This window comes from Oncorhynchus mykiss, chromosome 8 (genome assembly GCF_013265735.2).
Source record: "Oncorhynchus mykiss isolate Arlee chromosome 8, USDA_OmykA_1.1, whole genome shotgun sequence".
NCBI classification, from domain to species: Eukaryota; Metazoa; Chordata; class Actinopteri; order Salmoniformes; family Salmonidae; genus Oncorhynchus; species Oncorhynchus mykiss.
In genome coordinates this window covers 89597634-89610583 of record NC_048572.1, presented here as the reverse complement: position 1 = coordinate 89610583, position 12950 = coordinate 89597634, and the positions used below count along the sequence as shown (strand labels likewise).

At 41.7% G+C, this 12950-nt stretch overlaps 2 protein-coding genes and 1 long non-coding RNA gene across 9 annotated transcripts in view; all 3 read left to right on the top strand.

Annotated features, from left to right (window-relative positions):
- LOC110530890 (major facilitator superfamily domain-containing protein 12) overlaps positions 1-12950 on the top strand; it is a 45006-nt gene that overhangs the window by 23759 nt on the left and 8297 nt on the right. Inside the window, exons 9-12 of one of the 5 annotated variants that reach the window (XR_005053001.1) lie at positions 1892-2022; positions 2179-2244; positions 2373-2441; positions 5025-6107. Coding sequence is in view for 3 of the 5 variants with exons in the window: in XM_036986725.1 (XP_036842620.1) it covers positions 1892-2022; positions 2179-2244; positions 2373-2441; positions 5025-5113 (355 nt within the window). In the remaining 2 variants the exon portion in view is untranslated. Of the gene's footprint in view, positions 1-1891; positions 2023-2178; positions 2245-2372; positions 2442-5024; positions 7076-12950 lie in introns of those variants that run through there. The other 4 variants (XR_005053000.1, XM_036986725.1, XM_036986727.1 and 1 more) reach the window with 4 other exon arrangements.
- LOC118965585 lies at positions 3205-4637 on the top strand. The gene is made up of 2 exons (XR_005053002.1): positions 3205-3297; positions 3518-4637. It is a non-coding gene; the product is annotated as an uncharacterized LOC118965585 (long non-coding RNA).
- LOC118965584 (major facilitator superfamily domain-containing protein 12-like) overlaps positions 11967-12950 on the top strand; it is a 9279-nt gene continuing 8295 nt past the window's right edge. For all 3 annotated transcript variants that reach the window (XM_036986730.1, XM_036986729.1, XM_036986731.1), the window contains exons 1-2: positions 11967-12089; positions 12252-12422. In XM_036986730.1, the coding sequence (XP_036842625.1) occupies positions 12024-12089; positions 12252-12422 (237 nt within the window). In that variant the 5' untranslated portion in view covers positions 11967-12023. The remainder of the gene's footprint in view (positions 12090-12251; positions 12423-12950) is intronic.

The window sequence follows — 12950 nt, the reverse complement described above, 5'->3', positions numbered from 1 at the left end:
GCTCCACTAACTCACTGCTAGCCTGTACTGAGAGTCTGGGCTGCATCATGTTAGCTCCACTAACTCACTGCTAGCCTGGGATTCTGGGCTGCATCATGTTAGCTCCACTAACTCACTGCTAGCCTGGGAGTCTGGGCTGCATCATGTTAGCTCCACTAACTCACTGCTAGCCTGGGATTCTGGGCTGCATCATGTTAGCTCCACTAACTCACTGCTAGCCTGGGAGTCTGGGCTGCATCATGTTAGCTCCACTAACTCACTGCTAGCCTGTACTGGGAGTCTGGGCTGCATCATGTTAGCTCCACTAACTCACTGCTAGCCTGGGAGTCTGGGCTGCATCATGTTAGCTCCACTAACTCACTGCTAGCCTGGGAGTCTGGACTGCATCATGTTAGCTCCACTAACTCACTGCTAGCCTGTACTGAGAGTCTGGGCTGCATCATGTTAGCTCCACTAACTCACTGCTAGTCTGGGCTGCATCATGTTAGCTCCACTAACTCACTGCTAGCCTGGGAGTCTGGGCTGCATCATGTTAGCTCCACTAACTCACTGCTAGCCTGGGAGTCTGGGCTGCATCATGTTAGCTCCACTAACTCACTGCTAGCCTGGGAGTCTGGACTGCATCATGTTAGCTCCACTAACTCACTGCTAGCCTGGGAGTCTGGGCTGCATCATGTTAGCTCCACTAACTCACTGCTAGCCTGGGAGTCTGGGCTGCATCATGTTAGCTCCACTAACTCACTGCTAGCCTGGGAGTCTGGGCTGCTCCACTAACATGATTATGTCTTATGAAATCAGCCAAAATAAGCTCAATAACTCAGGACATTCATACACTCCTATACCTACACTACATATGTATTCACCTGTGTTGTGAAAAGACCCTAGACTACATATGTATTCACCTGTGTTGTGAATAGACCCTAGACTACATATGTATTCACCTGTGTTGTGAATAGACCCTAGACTACATATGTATTCACCTGTGTTGTGAAAAGACCCTAGACTACATATGTATTCACCTGTGTTGTGAATAGACCCTAGACTACATATGTATTCACCTGTGTTGTGAAAAGACCCTAGACTACATATGTATTCACCTGTGTTGTGAATAGACCCTAGACTACATATGTATTCACCTGTGTTGTGAATAGACCCTAGACTACATATGTATTCACCTGTGTTGTGAATAGACCCTAGACTACATATGTATTCACCTGTGTTGTGAAAAGACCCTAGACTACATATGTATTCACCTGTGTTGTGAATAGACCCTAGACTACATATGTATTCACCTGTGTTGTGAATAGACCCTAGACTACATATGTATTCACCTGTGTTGTGAATAGACCCTAGACTACATATGTATTCACCTGTGTTGTGAATAGACCCTAGACTACATATGTATTCACCTGTGTTGTGAATAGACCCTAGACTACATATGTATTCACCTGTGTTGTGAAAAGACCCTAGACTACATATGTATTCACCTGTGTTGTGAATAGACCCTAGACTACATATGTATTCACCTGTGTTGTGAAAAGACCCTAGACTACATATGTATTCACCTGTGTTGTGAATAGACCCTAGACTACATATGTATTCACCTGTGTTGTGAATAGACCCTAGACTACATATGTATTTACCTGTGTTGTGAATAGACCCTAGACTACATATGTATTCACCTGTGTTGTGAATAGACCCTAGACTACATATGTATTCACCTGTGTTGTGAATAGACCCTAGACTACATATTGATCCACCAAGTACCAAGTTTATCAATAGAAATTATTCTGTAGTAAACTCTCTCTCTCTCTCTCTCTCTCTCTCTCTCTCTCTCTCTCTGTCTCTCTCTGTCTGTCTCTCTCTCTGTCTCTCTCTGTCTGTCCATCAGTTCTCAGGTCTGCTGTCCAGCGTGTGTGTGGTACTACCACTATGTCATGGTCATAGCAACAGGGGGCGTGGCCGTCATAGCAGCTCTCAGTCTCTGTACCATCCTTGTCTGGCCTATCAGGATCGTCCGCCGTGAGTTTCATCACATTACATTAGAACTATAAAGTAAACTCTGATATTATTGTTTTTCAGGATCTCTTTTTAGCCTACCGAAGGGGTAGTCTTCCTTTGGATGTTCATGTAATAATACAGACAAGTGCTGTGGTGCTGATTTGCTTCCTCTTTCAGAGACCGACGTGAAGAACATAGACAATTCTAACTACGATTGGGTGGTTTCAGTGGGGCGGGGCCAGGGTGAGGGCTTTCAAACATTTTACTCAAGAAATCCCTTCTCAAGGTGTCCATCCAGTATGTCAGTAGATGTGTTTTAAACATGGCTTCAACCCTAATGCTTTCAGGTGTGGTGCTGTTTTTCCTTCCAGACTCTGGCAAGAAGAACCAACACAAGGAGAACATAGACAACCCTAACTACACTCAGGAAGCGGGGCAGGGTGATTGTGCTAGTGTCAGGGGTTAGGGCTGGTGCTGGGCCTTATAACATTTACTAAACAAATCAAAATCAAATCAAGTAAATATCAAATTTGAAATGAAATCAAAGTTTATTTGTCACGTGCACCGAGTACAACAGGTGTAGTAGACCTTACAGTGAAATGCTGACTTACAGGCTCTAACCAATGGTGCCAAAAAAAAGGTGTGTGTGTGTGTGTGGGGGGGGGTGTAAGTAAAGGAATAAAACGACAGTAGAAAGACATTTGAAAAAAGAGTAGCAAGGCTCCATACCTGTTAGTCAGGCTGATTGAGGTAGTGTGTATATGTAGATATATACAGACACCTGTTAGTCAGGCTTATTGAGGTAGTGTGTATATGTAGATATATACAGACACCTGTTAGTCAGGCTGATTGAGGTAGTATGTACATGTAGGTATGGTTAAAGTGACTATGCACATATGATAAACAGAGAGTAGCAGCAGCGTAAAAAGAGGGGTTGGTGGGTGGTGGGACACAATGCAGATAGCCCGGTTAGCCAATGTGAGGGAGCACTGGTTGGTCGGGACAATTGAGGTAGTATGTACATGAATGTATAGTTAAAGTGACTATGCATATATGATGAACAGAGAGTAGCAGCAGCGTAACAAGAGGGGTTGGGGGGGATCACAATGCAAATAGTCAGGGTAACCATAGGTTACATGTTCAGGAGTCTTGTGGATTGGGGGTAAAAACTGTTGAGAAGCCTTTTTGTCCTAGACTTGGTACTTCAGTACCGCTTGCCATGCGGTAGTAGAGAGAACAGTCTATGGCTGGGGTCTTTGACAATTTTTAGGGCAAATATGGATTGACCAACCTCAGGTGGAAGGTTGTCCTACCTCAGGTGGAAGGTTGTCCTACCTCAGGTGGCAGTTTGGCCTACCTCAGGTGGCAGTTTGGCCTACCTCAGGTGGCAGTTTGGCCTACCTCAGGTGGAAGTTTGGCCTACCTCAGGTGGCAGTTTGGCCTACCTCAGGTGGAAGTTTGGCCTACCTCAGGTGGCAGTTTGGCCTACCTCAGGTGGAAGTTTGGCCTACCTCAGGTGGAAGGTTGGCCTACCTCAGGTGGAAGGTTGGCCTACCTCAGGTGGAAGGTTGCCCCTGACTGAGGTGGAAGGCTGCCCCTGACTGAGGTGGAAGGTTGCCCCTGACTGAGGTGGAAGGTTGCCCTTCCACACTCTGACAAGAACAACTTAGACAATCCTGACTACTACACAGGGTGCGGCTTAGGGGCCGGTAGGTCTGGCGGTGAGGGGCCGGTAGGTCTGGCGGTGAGGGGCCGGTAGGTCTGGCGGTGAGGGGCCGGTGTCGGCCTTATCATATTAAAATAAAAGTGATTTTAAAAATTCTCAATTTACAATTACATTCAGCATCAAATGGTGGATGATATAGGTTCTCAGAACTGTAATGAATGACTATTATAATAGGATTGAACTGTAATGAGTGACTATAATAATAGGATTGAACTGTAATGAGTGACTATAATAATAGGATTGAACTGTAATGAGTGACTATAATAATAGGATTGAACTGTAATGAGTGACTATAATAATAGGATTGAACTGTAATGAGTGACTATAATAATAAGATTGAACTGTAATGAGTGACTATAATAATAAGATTGAACTGTAATGAGTGACTATAATAATAGGATTGAACTGTAATGAATGACTAATTATAATAATAGGACTGAACTGTAATGAGTGACTATAATAATAAGATTGAACTGTAATGAGTGACTATAATAATAAGATTGAACTGTAATGAGTGACTATAATAATAGGATTGAACTGTAATGAATGACTAATTATAATAATAGGACTGAACTGTAATGAGTGACTATAATAATAGGATTGAACTGTAATGAGTGACTATAATAATAGGATTGAACTGTAATGAGTGACTATAATAATAAGATTGAACTGTAATGAGTGACTATAATAATAGGATTGAACTGTAATGAGTGACTATAATAATAGTATGGAACTGTAATGAGTGACTATAATAATAGGATTGAACTGTAATGAGTGACTATAATAATAGGATTGAACTGTAATGAGTGACTATAATAATAGGATTGAACTGTAATGAGTGACTATAATAATAGGATTGAACTGTAATGAGTGACTATAATAATAAGATTGAACTGTAATGAATGACTATTATAATATTATTATGGAGACCAGATTAATTTCCAAATCGTTGTTATTTTTGACGTCTATCACTATACTGAATGAGAAGTTATTTTTGACGTCTATCACTATACTGAATGAGAAGTTATTTTTGACGTCTATCACTATACTGAATGAGAAGTTATTTTCTGTCCAGCTCTGTCAGTTCTTGATCCATTTCCTTTCATTTGATGGTAAATTATGTTTGGTTGGACAGTTAATTGATTGATCCTAATAAAAAAAAATAGACGACACTTTTCAACCAACTTCCCGATTCACTGAATGACTACTGAAGAGAGTGTCTGGCTGGTGTCAACGCTTGAATATCAAGGTATTTGTTATGATTGACATGTCCCTCTGTGTCTCTGTCTCTCTGCAGGTCTGCCTTACATCTCAGGTCTGATGGGCAGCGAGGATCAGGACATCTCCGAGGACAACTCTTACCAGCCTAGACCAACGGTCAACTAAGGAACTACGGTTGGCAGAGTTACCTGGACCCTACTGTAGTAGAGACCAGCCAGTCCCACTTATCCCTGGGTGAATAACCACTGCAGAACCCAGCCTGTCTCTTCAGGGATTATAGTTTAACTCTGTGGCCTCTCCAGGACTCACTCAGGCATCTTAAAACTCTCAACTGGAACAACAAACATTTTAGACTGAAAAGTCATCTCACCGTAGTGTTCACAAACAGCCAACTGGACTAGCAGTAGTTCCTCTGAAAGAATCAAGACTTTCCTTCTGGACCTGACCAGTAGCTGTGCTGTACTGCAGGGGAGTTGGGTTGAAGAGCAGCCATCAGGACCCATTTCTACTATAGATCAATACGTTGCTTTGCTGTCGCAGAGTATCGGTCAATTCAGTGTACAACATTACTGTCAACATGAGGGAGGTTATACAGTAACACAGTCCATTGTCTCTCTCTCAATCAGCACCTTCTCACAGTCATACTGCAGTTGATTCAGTGGGCTGATTCAGTTGGTTGATTCAATTATGTGGATTCAGTTGGCTGATTCAGTTGGTTGATTCAGTTCAACAGTGCCGAAATGATTGAGTACATATCTACACTGACACACTCGGGTCCAGAATACGTACATACCCCTCTTGAGAAAAGTCCTATAATACACTATTATACCATCTGTTGTGAATGTCCAAAAACAATACATTATTGAACTTAATTGACACACTATTTATGCTGATTACAGCCCACTGGGCATACACTGGTTGAATCAGCGTTGTTTCCACGTCATTTCAATGAAATGACTTTGAACCAACATGGAATAGATGTTGAATGGCCGTCTGCCCAGTGGGAGGTGACATGTCATCAGAACAGCTTTTGTTTTGAACCAACATGGAATAGATGTTGAATGGCCGTCTGCCCAGTGGGAGGTGACATGTCATCAGAACAGCTTTTGTTTTGAACCAACATGGAATAGATGTTGAATGGCCGTCTGCCCAGTGGGAGGTGACATGTCATCAGAACAGCTTTTGTTTTGAACCAACATGGAATAGATGTTGAATGGCCGTCTGCCCAGTGGGAGGTGACATGTCATCAGAACAGCTTTTGTTTTGAGGTAAGTTGTCTTTGTCAATGTAACTATTGTGTGTTTTATTCCAGTGTTGGGAACATTTAATTCCAGTGTGGTAGTCATTGTGTTGTAGTAATAATATGACGTTGTGTTGCTTTAAACTACATCATGTTGTGTGTTTTGATGACATGTTCTTATGTAAATTGCATTGCAAGTAAAATAAGGATTTGTGGGGGGCATTTATTAAATTAAAACGAATCAGGATTGTGAAAAGGGATACCTTGCAATATGGATAAACCGAGTGGAATAAATACTGAGCAACAATATAAACGCAACCATTTTACTGAGTTACTGGTCCTATGACTTCGTTAGGGCTTAATCTATGGATTTCACATGACTGCGTAGGGGCACAGCCGTGGGCGGTCCTTGGCCAAGGAGAAATGCTCACTAACAGGGATGTAAAACACAATGTGCTCAAAATTAGATAGAAATCATATTTTTGTACGTATGGAACATTTCTGGGATCTTCTTTTTTTCAGCTCATGAAACATGGGACCAACTCTTTACATGTTGCGGTTATATTTTTGTTCAGTATATATGAATAGTAGAATATATTTCCTGGGTGATATTCAGGTTACTGGACAGACAGAGATGATTCTACGTCTCAAACAATAGAACTAGAATCATTAGAGTAGAATCATTCTAATTCTACGGGGGAAACATTTTGCACAGGGTGACTAGGAAACTGCCTTATAGGAAAACATTTGATCTCTCTCAAATTGTTTTGTATTCATTGCTTTTTATTTCCAATATATTGTGAAGTGACTTTTTCCCCCCTACTGTTCATGTCTGTTTTTTGCTCATTCTTTGGGAAGTATATTAAACATATTTCATACTACTGTCATACACTGTGTGTTTGTTTGTCTACCTTGTCAGAGTTTCTAGAATAATTCTCCACATAAACACAAACAGCATTTTATTGGTTAGTGGGGAAGGAGGGCCCCTCTCACCCTGCCCCTCCCTCTCACCCTGCCCCTCCCTCTCACCCTGGCCCTCCCTCTCACCCTGGCCCTCCCTCACCCTGCACCTCCCTCTCACCCTGCCCCTCCCTAACCCTACCCCTCCCTCTCACCCTGCCCCTCCCTAACCCTACCCCTCCCTCTCACCCTGCCCCTCCCTAACCCTACCCCTCCCTCTCACCCTGCACCTCCCTAACCCTACCCCTCCCTCTCACCCTGCCCCTCCCTCTCACCCTGCACCTCCCTCACCCTACCCCTCCCTCTCACCCTACCCCTCCCTCTCACCCTGCCCCTCCCTCTCACCCTGGCTTTGGGGGTGACCAGTAAAATATAACTACTGGAGCGTGTGCTACAGGTGGGTGCTGCTATGGTGACCAGTGAACTGAGATAAGGTGGGGCTTTACCTAGCAGAGACTTGTAGATGACCTGTAGCCAGTGGGTCTGGCGACGAGTATGAAGCGAGGGCCAGCCAACGAGAGCATACAGGTCGCAGTGGTGGGTAGTGTATGGGGCTTTGGTGACCAAACGGATGGCACTGTGATAGACTGCATCCAATTTGTTGAGTAGAGTGCTGGAGGCTATTTTGTAAATGACATCGCTGAAGTCGAGGATCGGTAGGATGGTCAGTTTTACAAGGGTATGTTTGGCAGCATGAGTGAAGGATGCTTTGTTGCGAACCTTGTTCACATTACCCATAAGCACTCCGCTACGTTGTGCCAGATGTCCACAACGGCGTGGAAACACAATGCCCGCTTGAGGTTGAAGGCTCTGTTGCGAGACAGACGCAGTATACTTTGACATTTTACAGACTTTTCGTCGTCTTCTGTCCAGCTAGAGTTTGTCGAAGAACAGGAAGTTACCAAACCAGACAAGAAGATGAAAATATGTGGTTTTAGGTGATGGCTTTATGGGATAACTAGCAACTTGTAAACAATGATCCATTCCTATAAGTGAATACTATTTTAATAGTAATGTTAAATAATACACATGGGCTGTTAAGCCAAGTATATTATGACTGTTGCCTCCCATTTAAGTCTGTGATGGTAATGACGTTTGTTTTTTTATATAATTACTAGGTGGAGTTTGCTAGCTACAGTATAGCCTAGCTTTTAGCTAGCAGCACTGTAAGCTAGCTTGACTTGCTGGAAAGTTTTATAGAAACAAGTTGAGGAAAAAGTAACTTAACAAAATGTGTTTTATTATCAACTGAAACAATATGTTCCTCCTGTCTTGAATGAAAAGGTCATATTTTGCAATCTCCCCAAATTAATGCAATCCCTGATGAGAGCCTGTCCAGTAGTGGAACGAGACCACAGGAAGTTGGTGGCACCTTAATTGGGGAGGACAGGCCCGTGGTAATGGCTGGAGCGGAATGGGTGGAATGGGAGCAAATACATCAAACACATGGTTTCCATTCGCTCCCTTCTGGACATTATTATGAGCTGTCCTCCCCTCAGCAGCCTCCTGTGGAGATGATGTATAGCGTAATGAAATACGCCACGATGTCAACAGGGCATTAGCTGACAGTTGGCCAAGTATTCTAAACTCTGGATAGGCAAAATTATTTGGAGATTGGACGGTAGTTATCTAAGTCAGAAAGATCTCCCCCTTTATGTAAAGGGAGGACATTCCAGATCAGATGAAACCAGAAACAATTGTCAAGTTAAAAATGTAGGTCAGTGGTTCTGCAATAAGTGGGGCAGAGAGCTGCAGTAAGTAGGGCAGAGATCTGCAGTAAGTAGGGTAGAGAGCTGCAGTAAGAAGGGCAGAGAGCTGCAATAAGGGGGCAGAGAGCTGCAGTAAGTAGGGCAGAGAGCTGCAGTAAGTGGGGCAGAGAGCTGCAATAAGTAGGGCAGAGAGCTGCAGTAAGTAGGGCAGAGAGCTGCAGTAAGTAGGGCAGAGAGCTGCAGTAAGTAGGGCAGAGAGTTGCAGTAAGTGGGGCAGAGAGCTGCAATAAGTAGGGCAGAGAGTTGCAGTAAGTGGACCAGAGAGCTGCAGTAAGTAGGGCAGAGAGCTGCAGTAAGTAGGGCAGAGAGCTGCAGTAAGTAGGGCAGAGAGCTGCAGTAAGTAGGGCAGAGAGTTGCAGTAAGTAGGGCAGAGAGCTGCAATAAGTAGGGCAGAGAGCTGTAGTAAGTAGGGCAGAGAGCTGCAATAAGTGGGGCAGAGAGCTGCAGTAAGTAGGGCAGAGAGTTGCAGTAAGTAGGGCAGAGAGCTGCAGTAAGTAGGGCAGAGAGTTGCAGTAAGTGGGGCAGAGAACTGCAGTAAGTAGGGCAGAGAGCTGCAGTAAGTAGGGCAGAGAGCTGCAGTAAGAAGGGGGTCAAGTGAATCAGCACCTTTAGGATGTTTTTAACATTAGTCTTTAGCAAAACCTTTAGTACATCATAGACATCAAATAAAGTCTGTTTAGTCTGTTAGTGCATCATGTTCTACAATCTGTTCTGAGTGCAGAACTCCCTCTAGTGGGAATGAGATGCATTTTCAGAGACTATCCTTTCAAACAGGTGGCCGGCCACCTGTTGCAAAAGCTGAAGCAAAACGGTTATTAAAAGCACCACAAATCACTGCACCATGACATGAGCCATGGGAGCTGGCAGTGGTGGAAAAAGCATCCAATTGTCGTACTTGAGTAAAAGTAAAGATGCCTTCATTGAAAATGACTCAAGTGAAAGTCACCCAGTAAAATACTACTTGAGTAAAAGTCTAAAAGTATTTGGTTTTAAATACACTTAAGTGTAAATCATTCAAATTCCTTATATTAAGCAAGCAAGACAGCCCCATTTTTTAATTTTTTTTTTTTAAATATACGGATTGCCAGTGGCACGCTCCAACACTCAGACATCATTTATAAATGAAGCATGTTTCGTGAGTCCGCCAGATCAGAGCCAGTAGGGATGACCAGGGATGTTCTCTTGATAATTTGACCATTTTCCTGTCCTGCTAAGCATTCAAAATGTAACAAATACCTTTGTGTCAGGGACAATTTATGGAGTAAAAAGTACATTATTTTCTATAGTAATGTAGTGAAGTAATAAAAGTTTTAAAAAATAGTTAAGTACATATACCATAAAAAACTACTTAAGAAGTACTTTCAAGTATTTTTACTTAAGTACTTTACATCACTAGGAGCTGGCCAATAGGAAAAGCTGGTGTGCACTATATGAAACCCTGATTAGAAATTCTCATACCGTCTTCTCCTCTGGATAATGTGGAGTATTTTAGACTCCTGAAATAAAGTCTAAGACACGTGTCCCCTTGGACTCGCCCACTTGAGTATCCTGCCTAAATATCTGGGCATGTGGATTGACGAAACGCTACAGAGCCTTCAGAATGTATTCATACCCCTTGACTTATTCCCCATTTCTTTGTGTTACAGCCTGAATACAAAATTATTTAAACTTTTTTTTTTTATCTCATCCATCTACACACAATACCCCATAACGACAAAGTGAAAACATGTTTTTAGAAATGTTAGCAAATGTATTTATAATGAAATACTATTGAATGTACATGATACACACCCCTGAGTGAATATTTGTAGAAGCACTTTCAGAGATTACATAACTATACCTGTAACTATACCTGTAACTATACCTGTAACTATACCTATACCTGTAACTATACCTGTAACTATACCTATAATTACAACTATACCTGTAACTATACCTGTTATTATAACTATACCTGTAACTATACCTATAATTACAACTATACCTGTACCTATACCTGTACCTATCCCTGTAACTATACCTGTAACTATACCTGTAATTATAACTATACCTGTAACTATACCTATAATTACAACTATACCTGTAACTATACCTGTAACTATACCTGTAATTATAACTATACCTGTAACTATACCTGTAATTATAACTATACCTGTAACTATACCTGTAACTATACCTGTAACTATACCTGCAATTATAACTATACCTGTAACTATACCTATAATTATAACTATACCTGTAATTATAACTATACCTGTAACTATACCTATAATTACAACTATACCTGTACCTATACCTGTAACTATACCTGTAATTATAACTATACCTGTAACTATACCTATAATTACAACTATACCTGTACCTATACCTGTACCTATACCTGTAATTATACCTGTACCTATACCTGTAACTATACCTATAATTATAACTATACCTGTACCTATAATTATAATTACAACTATACCTATAATTATAATTACAACTATACCTGTACCTATAATTACAACTATACATGTACCTATAATTACAACTATACCTGTATCTATAATTACAACTATACCTGTACCTATAATTACAACTATACCTGTACCTATAATTACAACTATACCTGTACCTATAATTACAACTATACCTGTACCTATAATTACAACTATACCTGTACCTATAATTATAACTATACCAGTACCTATAATTATAACTATACCTGTACCTATAATTATAATTACAACTATACCTGTACCTATAATTACAACTATACCTGTACCTATAATTACAACTATACCTGTACCTATAATTACAGCTATACCAGTACCTATAATTACAACTATACCTGTACCTATAATTACAACTATACCTGTACCTATAATTACAGCTATACCAGTACCTATAATTACAACTATACCTGTACCTATAATTACAACTATACCTGTACCTATAATTTACAACTATACCTGTATCTATAATTACAGCTATACCAGTACCTATAATTATAACTGTACCTGTTATTGATGTAGAACCAGGACCTTGGCTGTACCTGTTAGGAAACTGTGTTACTTAGACTTTCTGTCCCCTGTTCCAGAAATACATTGCCACTATTCCCCTGGTGATGTACGTCAGTGGCTTCGCTTCCTCTTTCATCATGAAGCCTATCAGCAAACTCATCGGCAAATGTGTGAGTGTCTGTCTGGTCTATTTCGTTTCTGTTCAGTAGTTTGTCTCAAACTCAAACTGTAATACACATAACACAGTAGATTTTATGGATTTGGTTTTCAGTACATATCTGACATTACATTATTGAACTAATATTCGTGTCTTGCTCGTCTCTGATTGGTAGATGACCTACTTTGTGGGCCTGCTGCTGATCATGGCCTTCTCTTATTGGGTGTTGATAGACGACCAGATGGGTGACCGGATCTACGGGGCGTCCGTCCTTCTAGGGGTGGGGTCAGCTACCATCCTGGTGATGTCACTCTCCATGACCGCTGACCTCATCGGGGACCAGACGGTTGGTGTTAATAAAGTTATAGTCTTCAACTAGACCCTTAGTTACGGTCTTCAACTAGACCCTTATTTACGGTCTTCAACTAGACCCTTAGTTACGGTCTTCAACTAGACCCTTAGTTACGGTCTTCAACTAGACCCTTAGTTATGGTCTTCAACTAGACCCTTAGTTACGGTCTTCAACTAGGCCCTTCGTTACGGTCTTCAACTAGACCCTTCGTTACGGTCTTCAACTAGACCCTTAGTTACGGTCTTCAACTAGACCCTTAGCGATCGTCTTCAACTAGACCCTTAGTTACGGTCTTCAACTAGACCCTTAGCGATCGTCTTCAACTAGACCCTTAGTTACGGTCTTCAACTAGACCCTAGACCCTTAGCGATCGTCTTCAACTAGACCCTTAGTTACGGTCTTCAACTAGACCCTCAGCGATCGTCTTCAACTAGACCCTTAGTTATAGTCTTCAACTAGACCCTAGACCCTTAGCGATCGTCTTCAACTAGACCCTTAGCGATCGTCTTCAACTAGACCCTT